Source organism: Heptranchias perlo, chromosome 20 (assembly GCF_035084215.1).
Source record: "Heptranchias perlo isolate sHepPer1 chromosome 20, sHepPer1.hap1, whole genome shotgun sequence".
NCBI classification, from domain to species: Eukaryota; Metazoa; Chordata; class Chondrichthyes; order Hexanchiformes; family Hexanchidae; genus Heptranchias; species Heptranchias perlo.
In genome coordinates, this window is record NC_090344.1 from 47,866,452 (window position 1) to 47,885,269 (window position 18,818).

General features: G+C 46.1%; 1 protein-coding gene across 1 annotated transcript in view; it reads right to left on the reverse strand.

The window, feature by feature from the left end:
* Positions 1–17,893, reverse strand: part of zgc:110329 (uncharacterized protein LOC550500 homolog) — a 153,431-nt gene extending 135,538 nt beyond the window's left edge. The window contains exon 1 of the mRNA XM_068001266.1: positions 17,632–17,893. Coding sequence (XP_067857367.1) covers positions 17,632–17,724 — 93 coding nt within the window. The 5' untranslated portion in view covers positions 17,725–17,893. The remainder of the gene's footprint in view (positions 1–17,631) is intronic.
* Between the last annotated feature and the right edge of the window lie 925 nt (positions 17,894–18,818).

The window sequence follows — 18,818 nt, forward strand, 5'->3', positions numbered from 1 at the left end:
CCGTAACAGTTCAGAACACAGGATCAGACCTTGCAGCTCAAATAATACCATTTAGTGGAACTTCTGATCAAAAGATCGGTCCACAGATGCAGAATATTGCGACTCCATCACACCGAGATGCACAGGAGCCGGGTATAAAGTTCCCACAGGCAACCGAGCTATCGCTTTCAAACACAATCATTGCTGGGGGCAGGCGCGAAATTTTAACCTGACGCTCGCCAGGATCGGGCGGAACGCTGGATTTACACCCGGTCCGATTTTACTCCCTCGTTGACTTCGATGGAGAGTAAAATCAGGCAGGGTGTAGAACCAGAGTTGGACCTGATCCTGTCAGTTTCCCCACTGGCGGGTTGAGTTAGAATTGTCCCCCAGTGTTCTCGGGAGGCGTCAAAAGGGGAAGTCTTTGGGGTGGAGGAGGGGGGGTAGTGAGAAGGAAAGTGGCTCCAGAATGCTGAGCTGGGGCACAAAGGCCTCAACTATCCTCTTGACCTGAAAGGATGCGTGTCGCTGAAAGACTCAAAATGGTAAAAAAAGATAAAGAGAAAAGCACTTATTTTGCTGAGGGAGAATTCCCCATAAAACTTCCGACATGGATCAGCCCAATTCCTCACTGCACCATCTCCACACAGCTCAAATGTGTGAACAATAGTTCACCATTACCAAACTCCTCTTTCAAACACTTCATTATGCAAAACCTGTCCCAGACGATGCTTCACTTTTCTCTTAACGAGGGCCATTCGTTTCGTTCTGGCATCTCATCCTTTCAGTTTAGCTGGCGCTGATTTCACTTGACATCCATCATCCTCATTAAGAGGCATTTGTGTGCATAAAAAGATCAAAAAATGTGCCTGATTATTTCCGAAATCATTTCTAAACTTCCAAATCTCAAAGCTAAGACATAAAAGCTGGACAACCCATTGTACTGTTCAGTGAAAATCAAAACTAACAAATGCCAATCCACAGGGAGGCTTATCTGTGCAAGTCTCATTTGCACTGCTTCAAGCTCGGTAATTGCTAGTCCATAGAGAATCCTCTCTCCATCTCTCCCCAATTAGTCTCCATTATTATTGTGTTTTTCTCATTTTCTCCCCATCTTCAGAGGGTGTGGACTCTTGGTTGGATACTGATTCCATTTGGTGCTGCCAGTCCTCATACCTCTTCCTGTGTGAACTTGGATGGCGAGAGCTTTTCTTTAAACGTGGGAGCCATTGCAACCAAGCTCGACCCCAGCCTCACCCAACATCCACTTTCCAGTAGGGGTCTTTGGAGGGAAGTCAAGAATAGGAAGGTTGGCCGTCTTTCTCCCTTCCCAGGGGCACAGACTAATTGTCGTGCCCTGGCTCTGAGCAGCTAACTCAGAACAGGCGTGCAATCCAATCAGTGCTGCTCTGTATGGGTTACTGCCATATCAGATGGTGCCTTGATCCACTTAGGTCACTGGGGGAGCTGGGACAACTCTTCTTGATAATTGTTTTCAAATTTGGCAGGTTATTCCGTATCGAAGTGTGAAACACCAATGATCAAAACACATCAGGCACTCGACCTCCTGGCTCAATAATGTCACAGCAAAGACAGCAGTCCGGAATTTCCTCGGGGCCATTCCCGCTCTGCCATTGTAACTACATTGGAAGTGTGACAGAATCCCCACTGTAGCAGTGTTGTAACCTTGGACTGAATTCACAATGAGCAAAATGAAGAAAAGGTGAAAAAGAGTAGAGAACGTCCAAAAAAAACATGCCAGAGATGAGACAGAACAATCCCCAAAACCTAAATTTCTCCAGCTCAATCAGTATATTTCAAGTAGATTCACAGAGGTCAGACAGGAAAGCGACCCTGACCCAGGGAAAAATCTCAAGCAACCTTGTTCCATCCATCCAACCAGACGGAGTACCAAATCCTCTCGGTTTGAGCAAATCTCCAAAACACAAATCCAAGCCGCACACTACCAGCCACCACTGGACAAGAAGGCAGGAGTCCCACCAGCAATGGGTTGAGTCTTTTAGCATTCAGCTGAAGGCCAACACTGAAGGCCAAATCCCGAGAAATGCTCGCTCACTTGGTGCAGCAACAAATCATGTTAAAAGGTTACAGGGTGTGTGGTGGATTTCGGAATATGGGACCAGCCTGATTTAGTGCAATAGCCTTTCTCGGTCCCCCGCGCTCCCATAGTTGCTCCAATAACTATAAACTAAGAAGAAGTTGAAGACTCCATGGCAGTTACAAATTATAGTCGACTTATTCTGTTATTTATCCATTTATTTATTCGTACCTTTTTGAAGTGATATTGGTATTTAAGAAGATAACGTACATAATGTGTGCATGTATCATCGATCTAATTTCTAATCAGTAGTGAAGCTCTGATGCCCCCAGTTTTGCTTTAATGTATTGAGTACATTATCGGGAAAAAAAAGTCATGTTGAGCTAACATGCTTTAACCTCGTTTAAATGAGATTCTTCTGTCATGCTCTAAATTCATCACCTCACCACCACTACGACCGGTGACAGACTTCACCCGAGTACGAGACAGCTCAAAATGCTCCCTCCAGCACAACCCACATTTACAATACGCTGCTGGGTGATTTTCTTTTTAAAGCAGTCCGAAGTAGGCACATAAATGTAGATTTACCATTTATTTTACCTCAACTGGTAACCCAAATGGGCCAATGTTGCATTAAATACTGATTGGGAAATCCAGGCGATACAGTCTGAAAATTTCACACCTCACCGTTAAGTTCTATTGCAATCCTAGTGACAGCACTGAATAGTGTGCCTCTCCTACACAACAACTTGCATTTATATGGTGCCTTTAATGAAGTAAAACATCCCAAGGCACTTCACAGAAGTGTGATCACAGAAAAAAAAACTGACACAGAGCCCAAGAAGGAGATAGTCGCACAGGTGACCAAAAGCTTGGTCAAAGAGGTAGGTTTTAAAAGAGCGCCTTAAAAAGGAGGAGAGGCAGAGAGGTGGAGAGGTTTAGGGAGGGAATGCCAGAGCTTCGGGCCTAGGCAGCTGAAGGCACGGCCGCCAATGGTGGAGCGAAGGAAGTCAGGGATGCACAAGAGGCCAGAATTGGAGGAGCGCAGAGATCTCGGAGGGTTGTGAGGCTGGAGGAGGTTACAGAGACAGGGAAAGGGCGAGGCCATGGAGGATGAGAACGCAAAAATGAGAATTTAAAATTGAGGATTTTTCTCTTGGGAATGAGCTTCTAGAACCCTCTATTTTTTAATTGATTTGCGAGGAAGGTGTTGGGCAGAGGTGGGTCTCAACTGACTGTCGTTTGGGCCTGCGATACCACATTTGGAGAATGTCGTTCTCTCACTTTTTTGAAAAGGTTTCCTTTTTCATCTCCTGGACCACACAGTACAAACCCTGACAGCAATTCAGCCTCTTCCCTTCTTTATAATCAGAAATAATTACAGTGAACAGATCGCTGTGGGAAATACAATTTCAATCTTCATTGCTCCTTCACAGTGCTAACAAGGTGTGTTTATACGTTTGATTGTTTCCCTGTATCATTTTCTCCTGGAGGGGCTTTATCCATGCGCTTGCTCTGTTCCTTGCTTCAAAGCAGATTATTGCTGTGAAAAATCTATTATTTTTCCACTCCCACTGGGAGCAGCGATTTTAATTGAGGACGCAAAATCTTCCTGACAGCATATTTCTGATTCTGCACACGACACAGTCTCCCTCTCTGACCAGTCTGCAGTCTGGCAACATTCCACTCAAATTACCTCTCTTCGAGAGGCTTCTTTTTGTCATTTTCCTTTTTGTCTTTAATATTTTTTTCTCTCCCCCGCCCCTCCCCCACTCCCACCCTCCGTGAGAAACTGACCAGTGACGGAGAAGACTTGAGAAGAAAGTTCCCTTCCTCCAAATTGCAAAGTACAGTTTGTGATGTTGAACTGAGCTGCACTGGTTTACACAAGAAAATCCAAAGTGAGACGAGGCCATTTGGCAAAACAAGTTTACTCCATCCAGAGGCATGATGTGATAACTCTGTCATGGACCCCAACATTGATCCACAAATCTATGGAAGCACTAAGTTCCTTTTCAAACTTCCACAGAAAAATAAATCAGGCAGTGCTACTAATAAATGGAAAACTTTTACAATACCCTGTTCAACAACATTGGTGTGGGATACGCTTACCTGGGCAGGTGGGTTTGAAATCGCTCCCACACAAGCACATTGTTGTGCACTGACTGCCCTGTAGCATGACACACTAAGGTTTCCTTTCAATTAAAAGAGAGGTCGTCTCCTAAAATTCAACGCCAGAGGAGCTATCGCCGTGTGAGAGCCTTTCCTGCAGCTCTCAGACTGCCCTCCATTTGAAACTACTTCAACAGAACCAGGGATCACAGGGCTAATTGAAACTTCTTTCTCTGAAAGCAACAAAACATCTGCTTGATTGGGGTGAAAAAAAAAATCAAATGCACCCGAGCAAGCCAGCATCACGTCCAGCAGCCACTGACAAAACAAACCACCAGCTCCGTGGCTCCATCATTCACGTGTGGAACCAAAGCAGAATTGTTGATCTGCCGCCAAGCACTCAGCACCAATGAGCACCATTTTATATTTGGTGTGAAAATATGTCCTGAAAGGACTTTCATCTCATTGAAACTTGAGCCCTTTGCAAAATGGACGATACAGCGACCGAGCACACTGCCTCACCTCTGGATCCAGGTTTCAATGCAGGTCCACACCAACACCTCAGTTTAACATCTCATCCGAAAGACGGCACCTCCAACAGTGTGGTGCTCCCTCAGCACTGCACTGGGAGAGTCAGCTTTAGATTGAGCTCAAGTCTCTGGAGTGAGACTTGAACCCAGAACTTTCTGACTCAGAGGCAAGAGTGCGACCAACTGAGCCCTAAACTATGAACCTCTGAGTCCTGCTATCATTTTATTGATCTGCACTGTCCCCTTTCCAAGGCTTTAATGTCCTTCCGACAACTGTTGAGTATAAGGAGTTAAATTTGAGGCAATTTTGACCTGGGTCCAGGTGAATGTAGAGCATGTTTAACAAAAACCAACTGGCAGGAAAGCTGCCAATCTTACTGAGACAGACTGCACAGAAGTAGAAAGATCCCATTGATAGAGTCAAGGCTCATTCTTGGTAACACTGCAATGGCAGATTTACCCTCAATCTAACTCATGCTTTACCTAACCCGGGCATCCTTGATACCGATATGATGAAGGGGGGGCGGGGGGAAGGACAAAAACAAGGAAGTGTTCCTTTCAAAGCTGACACATCCCAACTTCAAACACAACTGACGCATCACATAAACACCCCACGTCGTATCATTTCAACAGCGATTGGACAGAGAACTTTAAATGTTATCATGAACACTGCTTGTGTTACACTAGTTGTACGATTTGATGCGCAAGATATCGGTATTTGTTAAAAAGTTTGTTTTAATCAAGTTGAGAAGAGACTTCGGAGACTCTGTTAGCTGTAAGCAAAAAGGTTCAGTCACAAAGCTTCACTGCTTCTGACCACAATGTTTCCACCATAGCTCAGAGGCCTCTGTTAGGTCAAGATCACATGATAATGACAGGCAAGGAAGGCCGTTCGGCCTATCCTGGTTCATCCATCCAGAAGCACCCTAAAGTCCCCCCACTGTGGCTTCAGGAGAGAGTGCTCCGCAGATTCATCAGAATAATACCGGGGCTGAAGGGGTTAAATGATGAGGACAGGTTACTCCGACTTGGCTTGTATTCCCTCGAGTACAGAAGATTAAGGGGTGATCTCATTGAGCGGTATAAGATGATTAAAGGAGTTGGCAGGATAGAGAGAAACTAGTTCCTGTGTTGGGGGGAGCTTGAGAACAAGGGGGCAAAACCTTAAAATTCGAGCTAGACCGTTTAGGGGTGATATCAAGAAGCACTTCTTCCCACAAAGGGGAGTGGAAATCTGGAACTCTCTCTCCCAAAAAAGCTGTTGAGGCTGGGGGTCAATTGAAAATTTCAAAACTAAGATTGATCGATTTTAGTTAGGCAAGGGGATTAAAGGATATGGAACCAAGGCGGGGAAATGGAGTTGTGGTGTCGATCAGTGATGATCTAATTTAATGGTGGAACAGACTCGAGGGGCTGAATGGCCTCCTCCTGTTCCTATGTTCTCAAATGATTACATCTCAGAGGCTACGTTACTCAGACTCTGTTCCAGTCCTTCTGCTGGTCTCGCTTCCCAAGGCTCCAAACAGACAAGCATCAAAATGGTCAAAAGTTCCTGTAGGGGGTGTGTTCAAAGCTTAGAAGGTATTCCACCCACCCCCCCCAACAAAAGCAAAAAGGTCTGTTTGGTATCATCAGCTACAGAACTCTGAGTATCAGAGAGGCATTAATGAATATTATCAGCAATTCAGGGGACCAGCGTCCTCTGCTCATTACGTTATTGTTGTAATGAAATCTTCGGTTCAATGATTGAATCAGCACAGGACCATTAGAAGGGCTCTCACTGAGGCTGCCGAGAGGTTGCAATTAATTTAAAAACATACTTTTAAAGGCATGCTTCGATTTTTTTTCCCTTCCCCTCTCCCTGTGAGTTAGATAGCAAAGGCCAACGGGGTCACTAAAAGCACAGACTGAATAAACAAATTTTGTTCTGAAAATATCCAACTTTATAATGAGCAGAATTTCAAAGAAAGTCAGGTGAGCCGAGAAACCTAATAATGGAGGTGGGCCAGGCCACGGGAATTCTAGGATGGTGTCTTTTGGAGTTTTAGTAAAGAAAGCTCACTAACGATAGAATCCTGAACAAAGTATGAAAATACGGGAAGTACAGAAGAACGGCAGCAACAGTAAAGAGAAAGGCAGGTTCACGTTTCAGATACAAACCCTTCAGAATAGCTGATTCCTTCAATTGAAATATTGAGACACAGATATGATTTGCATTTATTAAGAGTAAAGGAGAGGGGTATGACCAATGTGTGAGCTGTTTCCCCGAGGATAGATGGTTCAAGTTTGGGGTGCAGCCATTTGTGAAATCGCCAATACATTATCCCTTAAGTGTAGTCACTGTTGTTATGTAGGCAAACACAGCAGTCAATTTGCACACACAAACAGCAAATGAGATAACTGACCTGATAATCTGTTTTAGTGATGTTGACCGTGGGGAAAATATTGGCCAGGACATTGGGAGATCTCCCTGCTCTTCTTTGAATAATGCCACAGGATCTTTTAACATAGAGAAACTAGGAGCAGGAGTAGGCCATTTGGCCCTTCAAGCCTGCTCCGCTATTCAATATGATCATGGCTGATCCTCTAACTCAGTACCATATTCCCACTCTCTCCCCATACCCCTTGATGCCTTTTGTGTCGAGAAATCTATCGAGCTCCTTCTTAAATATATTCAGTGACTTGGCCTCCACAGCCTTCTGTGGTAGAGAACTCCACAGGTTCACCACCCTCTGAGTGAAGAAATTTCTCCTCATCTCAGTCCTAAGTGTCCTACCCCGTATCCTGAGACTGTGACCCCTCGTTCTGGACCCCCCCCCCAGCCAGGGGAAACATCCTCCCTGCAACCAGTCAGACTTTTACATGTTTCAATGAGATGAAATATCCCCTAAACAGATCCAAGTCTCAACGAGAAGACGGGACCTCTGACATGCAGCTCTCCCTCGGCACTGCACTGAAGAGTCAACCAAGAGTGGGGCTTGAACCCATGATCTTCTCAAAGCTGAGGGTGCTACCAAACGAGCCAAAGTGACACTTCAATACAGCCCTGGTCACACTGACTTCCTCTCCTGGAGACTTTTCTGGTGTCCTGCTCCAAAAGAAAGCCAACAGATCCTCGGCTGGTGTATTGCACTCTGTAGCCCAGGGACTTTAAGACCAACTGTGGTGTCCCCGCTGTTGACCAGCTGTTAATTCAGCACAGAGCAGGTCTTGACGTGGGGATTTTTCCGTTCTGAGTAGCTTGGAACCACACCGAACAGTGCATTTGCCCACGGAGTTTAAATGATGAATGAAGATGACTCTGTTCGCGAGACTGAAGAGGAAGAGTTACCGATCGTGTGAAGATTGGGAGAGGTGAAGTCCCTGTGGTAACCTCAACAACAGTCACCCTTTTGAGCAGGCACCTGAATCCAGCTCCCTCACTCTGTTGAGTGTTCGTCCAAAAACCAGTTCCCCTACCGTCAGGAAAAAAGTCACTCATCATTTCTCCATGGTGCCCTGATCACCTCTTCACAAGTGGTCCTGGCAGTGAAACATGCTCTTTGATCTTTACTTCTGTCCGCTGCTGTTGGTTTTTGCTGATACGTCAATGACGAATGCTGGTGACGTCACCAGAAGAACTGTCTGGGAGGAGTTACAGAGCCTGACCCGGGGGGCTGCATCAGCAACAACTAACTATCTGTCAGAGTGGGCTACAGAATTACATCGAATTTACAGCACAGAAACAGGCCATTCGGCCCAACTAGTCTATGACGGTGTTTGTGCTCCACATGAGCGTCCTCCCACCCCTCTTCATCTAACCCCATCAGCATATCCTTCCATTCCTTTCTCCCTCATGTGTTTATCCAGCTTCCCCTTAAATGCATCTATGCTATTCGCCTCAACTACTCCTTGTGGTAGCAAGTTCCACATTCTAACCAATAGATCAGATAAAGGATAATACTTTCAGATACACCATGACAGAAAGACAAGAGAGCACAGCGTCAGGGTTGTGTGGGATAAGTTTTAGGACAGACTTCAGGAGGTATTTCTCGACACTGAGGGTGATAACAGCTGGACTGATGTGCCATGGCGGGGAGCTGAGGCCAGGACATTGGGCTCATTTCAGGAACAGCTTGACGTTGTCATTGGAAGATTGTAGGGTTGGTATTCTGGAAGGATTGGATCATTGGGCCAAAAGGCCTTTTTCACCCAAACATAGAAATTACAACATGGAAACAGGCCATTCGGCCCAACCAGTCCATGATGGGTGTTTATCCTCCTCACAAGCAGTCGTCCGAATCCCACGCTCCCGTTTCCCTTTATCCCCCTTTCCTTCAACCACCTTTCCAACCTAACCTTAAATGTTGACATGCTCCCTGCTTCAATCACTAACTCTGGTAGTGCATTCCACAGCCTCACAGCCCTCTGTGCAAAAAAGTTTTCCCTGCTCTCAATCTTAAAGATGTCTTTAAAAAGGAGGTTGCTCCTGATCAACTGTCCAACGCCTCCAGGAAAGTGGGACCATGGACTGCATCACAGCTGAGTGTTACATTAACTGGTTTCCACGCTACGTCTGGAGTCTCATAATCCAAATGTTGACGCACTGAGCCCAAATAGATGTCCAAATCCCACTGCTGATGAAATGCAGGAAGAAACTTTTTTGGATGCAAATACTCAACGAAAGAAAAAAACAGGATTATCACGAGAAGAAAAAGGAGAGAACTTGGAAAAAAATGCTTTCACACAAGGACTATTGGAACATGGAACGTGTGCAGCCAGTTTGGCACAGCAAGGTCCCATTGAGATAAATGACTCAATCATCTGTTTTTTATGGTAGTGGTTGAAGGATAATCGTTGGCCAGGACACCGGGGGAATTCCCAAGCTATTCTTCGTCAAGTGCCATGGGATCTTTTATGTTAACCTTCCAGGGCAGGTGCGGCCTCAGCTTAACGTCTCATCTGAAAGACGGCACCTCCGACAGCGCAGCACCCCCTCAGTACTGCACCGAAGTATCGGCCGAGATTATGCGCTGAGGTCTCTGGAGTGGGCCTGGAATGCTTGAAATGCAGGCAACAACTTTTTTTTTGATGTGTCAGAACCACACCGAAGTTTCTGTGAATCAGTTTGGCAATACTCGGCTAAATTCCACACGCAGCACTTCCATTAAACTACAATGAAACAATAACCTTTTTTAATCAAATGGATACAGGAGAAAAATCTTTGCTCGGCCACAGAAATTAAGAAATGTAAAACAGGAAGCACACCTACGGGAGCACAAGCTTCATTAATCTCGGTCCCTGGGATCCGAAGTGTGGCAGATAGAGATATTTATGCAATAAAGGAGAAGTTGCAGAGGTAATCGAGAAATCTCTCTTTAATTTACTGACAGACAGAATCGAATCAGCATGGTCCCTGCACTGCAGCTTTTTTTTTGTTCTTTTGCAAAGTAACGACGATATCACAGTGCCCTTCCCCCTCGCGGTTCTGGCAATAACAGGGCACTCATTCATTCACACAGCCTCCGAGCCCCCCCACCTGCAGCAGGCTCTGCAAAACATGTCCTATATTTAAAGCTTATTCATTGTTTCCGCAGCGGACAGAAATTAATCCTCTTCCCTCCCGACTGTACTTTTTTTTTTTTAAAAACCCCGATGGTTTTTTTGTTGTTTTGCTGGCTTGGCACCTGTTGGACCCACTCCCCTCAACTTGACTGGCGTGACCACAGTCAGTGAATCGCACTGATCACAGAAGGAAAGTCAGAGCTGAGGAAAGATGAGTGAGCTCATCAAAGTTTGTCCCTCCTGGACAGTAACTCTCCCCTTGGGTTTGGGATTACCCCAATGTTTTCGCCTCATTGATCTTGCTTGGCAGATTATTACTCCAAATATCTATATGGGACTCAAACAGTTCTATGTTCGAAATTTACTTTTCAATCATCTCGCACTCTTTGGTTCGACTGTCTACACGCACTTTGAATTAATTAATCTGCCGCTAATGATCCATTAATTCCTTGCTTTGAACAACATTTTCTTGTCAAATGGAAATTAGATACATTTTTTAAAATGTAAATGCGTCCCATCAATTTAGGTACTAGACTATTAGACATTAAGCACATTACTGGTGGATGTCGGCAGCAACACAAACATTTAACAACTTGACACAATCCCTGGAATGCTTGCAATCTCTCTGAAGTGATAGTGCCAGGTTATACTGAGACCTGAAAAAGAAAGGCTTGCAATTATATAGCCCCTTTCACAACCTCAGGACGTCCCAAAGCACTTTACAGCCAATGAAGTACTTTTGAAGTGTAGTCACTGTTGGAATGTAGGAAACGCAGCAGCCAATTTGCGCACAGCAAGCTCCCACGAACAGTAACGTGATAATGACCTGATGATCTGTTTTTCAGTCATGTTGGTTGAGGGATAATATTGGCCTGGACACTGGGAAGAACTCCCCTGCTCTTCTTTGAATCGTTTACATCCACCTGAGAGGGCAGACCAGGCTTCGGAACGTCTCGTCGGAAGGACAGCACCTCCGACAATGCAGCACTCCCTCAGTACTGCACTGAAGTGTCAGCCTGGGTTACGTGCTCAAGACTCCTGGAGTGGGACTTGAACTCACAATCTTCTGACTCAGAGACAAGAGTGCAACCCACCCCCTAACATTTGATATTTGCTTTTATAGTTTATTTCCTCACTGATGCAGCTTATATATTGTAAGAGTCGATAAGACTCGGTCGCAGTTAGATACTATGGGGATAAGCAAGCAGCTGCAATACTGAAGACTGGGAGAGGGCAATCTGGATGTAAGCTTGCCATGTTCAGCGCAGAGACTCCCGAGCCCAACCTGTTGATGTCTGGCCGAATTCTCTCGCAACCTCCCTGAGATTTCTAACTATTGCAACTTCCACTGTTTGAGCATTGGAGTCAAGCTGCAGGATTGTTAGGTCTGAGTCACTGCTGGGCCATGGTCGAGGTAGCTTTGCTCTGCATCACATCTGCATTATACATGACCAGTTCCTTGATGACACCAAGCCATCAAAAAACAAACAAAGTATTCTGTTCACCAACACTGACATCTCTCATCTTGGTGAGCCGAATAAATTACCAATAAATAAAAAATCCCGTTAAGATTAATTGCACACCACAGCATATGAGTAAGAGGGTGTCAGAGCATGTCCATTTGGCAAGCAGTCTCTGTCTTTGAAAATTAATTGTCTGTATCTAGCTTGAATTTCCAATTTCACTGTTCTTTCGTTGAAAATGGAACGAGTCCACTGAGAGCCATGACTTTCCAGCCATGCTCTCCCTCAACCAAATGCAGGAAATGGTCTTGTGTGGGGAGGACCAAAACTGGAGTTCATAAATATAGGACAGTCACTAATAAATCCAACAAGGAATTCAGGAGAAACTTCTTCATCCTACAGCTACAGGAACATTTGCAAACCTTCACAGAAGAAGGATATGCTGATAGGGTGAGATGAAGTAGAGAGGGAGGAGACTCGTGTGAAGCATAAACACCGGCATGGACCAGTTGGGCCGAATGGCCTGCTTCTGGGCTGCAAATTCCATGTAATTCTAACTCTCCCTCGCGGCCGTACGGCCAGTGAATAAACACAATCTGTTCCTGCTGCGACAGAAGGAAGAGGGGACAATGGAAAGAGAGAGAGAGAGAGACGATAACCTCAATATCCTGCATCGGTGGAGCACGGCATAGGACACTTGGTCTTTGATTTTGTAACCGTTAAAGCACTCTGCAAAAAATAATTGCGTGTTGTCGTTTCTAGATTTCTAAATTAAAATAAATCGGAGTTAACTGATCTCAGCCAAGGCAGGCGGTTAAGGTTTCACAATCGATTCCAGTGTCCTTGGACCATATAAAAGTGTCTTCCACCCCCCCACCCCACACCCCCAAATCAGCCAGAGTTCCAATTATTGATCAGTTGCTGGAAAGTGCGAGTGGAGACTTTAGGTCAGCTTCAGATCGGTTTGTGTACAATGTGCGTGTCACTCACTCACTCACTTACCTTGGTCTGAAGAATGGGCTCTTCAGTAAGGTTCCAGACACTGGTTGAATTAAACAAGAAGGCTTCCTCACCCACTCCCCTCGCCCCCCACCCCCCCAATCCCCTGTTCCTGTGTAACCTTTCACCCTACTCCCATAACCTTTAACCCCACACCCCCCAACCAAAGAAACATTTATCTCAATCCATACTTGTTTTCAAATGTCATGAGCATTTGGTGCATGCAGTTGAAAACAATCATTAAAACTTTCTTTAGATTAAACTCCCATCCATTAGCAATTCTAAGTCAATGCTGAGTTTGTGAATCTGCAATTGGTGATTGAGGAGAATGGGATCATTGACTCTGCACATGCTCCTCCAGGCATCTCCATCACCAAAACACTTCATTTTTATGAAACGTTTAATAATGCACATGTGCAAACCAAAAAAAAAGAAAAGCTTTTATTAATAAGGCCATAAAAAAGGAAACCAAGCACTGGTGTTCATTACTAGAGGGATAGATTTGGAAAGCAGGGAAGTTGTGTTAAACTTGTATCAATCCTTGGTTTGACCACACTTGGAGTATTGTGAACAATTCTCGTCTCCATATTACAAAATGGATATAGAGGCACTGGAGAAGGTGCAAAAAAGATTTACAATGATGATACCAGAACTGAGAGGTTATATCTATCAGGAAAGGCTGAACAGGCTGGGGCTCTTTTCTCTGGAAAAGAGAAGACTAAGGGGTGACCTGATAGAGGTTTTTAAGGTTATGAAGGGATTTGATAGGGTAGACGTAGAGAAGATGTTTCCACTTGTGGGGGAGACCAGAACTAGGGGACATAAATATAAGATAGTCACTAATAAATCCAACAGGGAATTCAGGAGAAACACTCAGAGAGTGGTTAGAATGTGGAACTCACTACCACAAGGAGTGGTTGAGGCGAATAACAGAGATGCATTTAAGGGGAAGCTCGATAAACTCATGAGGGAGAAAGGAATAGAAGGATATGCTGAACGGGTGAGATGAAGTAAGGTGGGAGGAGGCTCGTGTAGAGCATAAAAACACCAGCATCGGCCTGTTGGGCCGAATGGCCTGTTTCTGTGCTGTGGACTCTATGTACTTGTATGATTTCATAACACGGCACTATAAAGGCTGGCTGAGGCCCGGTATAGTCAACTTGTCTGACTCACCGGGGTGGGAGGCTTGTCGGCAACCATGGAACCATACTCCAGTCTGAGTCACCGCCTCAATAAAAGGGGAGAAGAATTGAGACTGTTACAATGAGGAGGTAATTGGAGGCATCAACAGCAGCTTCCCCGCACATGGCAAATGGTTCTTCGATCCCGTTGGGTCGCCAGAGGTCAGGGGCTTTGTACTTGTGAGTGCTGTCAAAGGCAGAAGGATTGGTTCCCTGCCTTTGATAGCAACTTTTCATATTAAAGGCTCTGTACACGACTGCACCCCGTGAGGCTCAGTGACCTCCTTCTCATAGAATCATAGAATAATACAGCACACGAGGAGGCCAGTCGGCCCATCATGCCTGTGCCGGCACTGTTTATAATTTCACTTGTACCTGTGGCGTGTGTTTTTGCACCCGGCAGACATCCCCCTCCTTAGATGGGGAGGTTGTAGCACCAGTCTGGCAGTATTGAACAGTGAGGTTTTGTTTTTACTTTTATAACGTATAATTAAATTGTGCTCATTCTGCCTCCTCAGCAGCTGAAGCCACAGGAAGAGGGGCCGGACCAGCCAAATCTGCTCTGTTTACCAAACACTGCAATGTAATGTGGGTAATTACAGCACAACAACATTTCTGTGCATCCCAATCAGGTCACCACGGGAGACGGTCCAGAGCTGCTGGATTGTTCACTGCCCCCCACCCCCGCAGTTACCGGACAGTGTTCACCCTCAAAGTAAACTGGAACATGAAGAAAGGGAAAATGGGAGAAAGAAAGGAGATGAAGTGCAAGTTTTTCAACACACTCACACACACATTCGCCCTCACACATATACACTCACACTTTCACGCACTCACACTCTCGCACTCACACATATATTCTCGCACTCACACACACACATACTCTCACACTCTCATGCTCATATTCACTCTCACACGTCACACGCGTCCCACACACACACGCCCCACACACACACATACATACATATATACGAACACACCAGTGCACACACACACACACGTACACAGATGCACATATGCCCACAATTAGAATCACATTAGATTTCTGTTTCTGTTAGCACAAGCCCTGCAGGACATTTGGTAAATTAACAAGACAGACAGCAAGAGCGGGCACTCACTGCCATCCATCAGGTCAGCTTCTTCCTGGCATGAACGATGCCCCGAGGCCAGTTCAAGCAAAGTGCCTTCAGATTGATGATTGTCTGAGTGATTGACATAGCTTCAGGGGAACTGACTCTCAGCTGTTTGATCCTGGTTCGATTTACTGTTCTCTCTCTAACTGGTGAGATTCTGTGCGGTGGTGAGCGAATAATTGGATTTCCATTTAATTACATTTTTTGGCCAATTTTCTCCCACCTCTCTGCAGTTCTCCATGATTTATACAAGGAAAAATTCTGTAGAGCCTGTACTCAGGAGATTAATGTGTTCAGGGGCAGACTGGCTAGCCGTGGCTCAGTGGGTCGCACTCTCGCCTCTGAGTCAGAAGGTCGTGGGTTTGAGTCCCACTCCAGAGACTTGAGCAGAATATCTAGGCTGACATTTCTGTGCAGTACTGAGGGAGTGCTGCACTGTCATAGGTGCCGTTAAACCATCTGCCCTCTCAGGTGGATGTAAAAAAAAACCATGGAACGAGAATCATAGAACGATACAGCACAGGAGGCCAGTTGGCCCATCCTGCCTGTGCCGAAGCTTTGAAAGAGCAATCCAATTAGTCCTACTCCCCTGTTCTTTCCCCAAAAACCCTGCAAATGTTCCCCGTTCAACAATTCGAGGAAGAACAGGGGGGGTTCGCCCCAGCATCCTCTCCAATATTTATCCCTCAACCAACATCACGAAAACAGATTATCTGGTCATTATCTCATTGCTTTCGTGGGAGCTTGCTGTGCGCAAATTGGCTGCCATGTTTCCGACAGTGACTACACTTCAAAAAGTGCTTCATTGGCTGTAAAGCGCTTTGGGACGTCCTGAGGTTGTGAAAGGCGCTGTATAAATGCGAGGTTTTCCCCATATGGGAAACGGGGAGATTTCCTGAGGCGCAGGGTTCCACAGCGCTGGATAATGGGGGCCCCCTTGTTCCAGGAGAATCCTGCACAATCCCCGCCCTTTCGGGGGAAGCTCCCGAATGAGCTCGGTGGAATCTATGGGAGATACTCGATTTATGCAGGGGCCAAAACATCCTTCCTCATTCCAAGTCCTTCTGCAGCACTTGATAGTCTGCCACACTCGGTACCACATGGGTGGCTTCGAGGTCACACAGTCAGAGCTACGGGTGTTGTAGCCCTTTCTCCGGCCCCACGCTCCAAACATCTCATCCCCACTGGGAGGGTGAAATCGCCCCTTATATCCTGTACTCATGATGATTAAATTCCTTCCGGGCAAAGCATCCATTATAGAAATAGGCACATCTTCACATCCCAGGTAAATTTAAAGTGTGCGCGGGTTGTGTGTTCACATAACTTCCCATCTTCTGGATCCAGCTTAAAAATAAAACGGTGCCACTGAAATAAACTTGTCTGCACTTCCTTACTCCCAGGGTCCCGAGTCTCGGCACCCCCACTTTTCTGGGGAGGTGGGAGTAGGGCCGATTTGGAAGCAGTGCCAACACGCATGGTTCACTGGTCGGCTCTTTGCATGAATTAAAACATTTTGAGGGGTGGCGGGGGGTGAATTTGGTCTGCGCCAGTAACACGAAACGCACTTTTACAAACTTCACCTCCACAGGTGCTTTTGACATCTTTGATTCTGCTTTGAACCTTCTTCTGAGCTCAGGTACCAGGGCTCCCGCTCCGAATCACGAGTGCTGGCTGGTTACGGAAATTTCAGACCGCTCAATCGGGCAGAAAAACGAGGATTTACCAGAAGCTTTTGAAATTCTGAAGAAGGGTTTTGACAGAGTGAACAGGGAGTCAGTGACGAAGGGGGCCCATCGATTTACAAGAGTGACAAAAAGAGTGAGGAGAGGGTTTAAGAGAAATTTCCTTCCAGTCAGTTGTTGGGAGCATGGGATGGTTTGTCACAGGGAGTGGTTGAGGTAAAGAGTTGAGATCAACAGTTGAAGCAGAGACAGATTCAGGGCGACGAAGGGAGAGCAGGGATTAATTTAAGCCTGCCGTAGCAAAGAACTAGCACAGACCACGATAGGCAGAATGGCCTTCTTGGATTCGAAGCTCACTCTTAAAAATAAAAAAGCACTCCATTTAAATGAACAGATTTGCAATTTAGTTGCTCGAAAAGCAGGAATATTAAAAAGGTACAGGAGTGGAATTAGACCAGGTGGCACACAGAGAGAACAACATTGGTGCAGACTTCATGAGCATTATGGTCTGTTCCTGGGCTGGAACATTCCATGGCTCTTTTTTTTAAATCATAAATTTCATTCCTAATATTTGGCAATGTTGAGACAAGTACATAAAAGTACATTTTTAAAAAAAAACTACATCTGCCAGATGCGTCCGGGTAAAATTCTCACCTTTTCTGATTTAAAACAAAAAAAAAGAGCTGACCTTGAAGAGCTCAAATTATGTCGGCAGGCAACAAAGAACTCCCAGGGACTTTCCCTTTAATGGGGAATTGAACCAAGGTCCAAATCAATGAGGAGCAAAAGTTAAAGGCAGGATTTTTTAAAAATAAAAAACACAATTGCTCCCTCTCCAAAAAGAGGGAGGGAGAATGTCCACATTGGAATCAGTCAGTGTGGATCAGCTCCAAGCCCACCTGCCATGTCTCTCTCTCTCTCTCTCTCTATGATGCCGGCTGTCACTCACCCAGAATATTGTAGCGGACACCCCGAGTGTAAGTTTCAGCACAAAGTATCCGGCATCGGCGCCCCTGCGGCGCAACCGGGAGCGTCCAGTCATCCCCGAGCCCGGCTCAATCAATAGACCCGCCACTCGGGACCCACATCAAATGACCAGCACTGAACACACAACACACACAGGCAACTTCCGCCTCCTAAAGCGAAAGAGAAAGTTGCATTGTTTGCACGGCGAGGTTTCAATCAGGGTCACTTCACTCAATCACTGTCTCTCTCTCTCTCTCTCTCTTGTTTTCAAGGTGTGGTTTCATCTTCACGGGAATTACTCCCATCCGTCCGTCTGAACGGGTTTTTAAAATCGGGACATGGACTGGGAGAGTGTTTGCAATAGCCCACGTGCACACCAACCTTCCCCCTTCCCAATCCTGATCCCCATTCCTTGCCCCTCAACAATTCCCAACTCTCCCAACAATTACCGTCCCCCTCAACAATTCCCAACCCTCTCAACAATCCCCGTCCCCCTCAACAATTACTGTCCCCCTCAACAATCCCCATCCCCCTCACTCTCAACAATTCCCAACCCTCTCAACAATCCCCATCCCCCTCACTCTCAACAATTCCCAACCCTCTCAACAATCCCCATCCCCCTCAACAATTCCCAACCCTCTGAACAATCCCCGTCCCCCTCAACAATCCCCATCCCCCTCAACAATCCCCATCCCTCTCAACTATTCCCATCTCCATCAACAATTCCCAACCCTCTCAACAATCCCCATCCCCCTCAACAATTCCCAACCCTCTGAACAATCCCCGTCCCTCTCAACAATCCCCGTCCCCCTCAACAATCCCCGTCCCCCTCAACAATCCCCATCCCCCTCAACTATTCCCATCTCCATCAACAATCCCCAACCCTCTCAACTATTCCCACCCCCCTCAACTATTCCCACCCCCCTCAACAATCCCCATCCCCCTCAACTATTCCCACCCCACTCAACAATCCCCATCCCCCTCAACAATCCCCATCCCCCTCAACAATCCCCACCCCCCTCAACAATCCCCATCCCCCTCAACAATTACCGTCCCCCTCAACAATCCCCGTTCCCCCTCAACAATCCCCATCCCCCTCAACAATCCCCATCCCCCTCAACAATCCCCACCCCCCTCAACAATCCCCATCCCCCTCAACAATTACCGTCC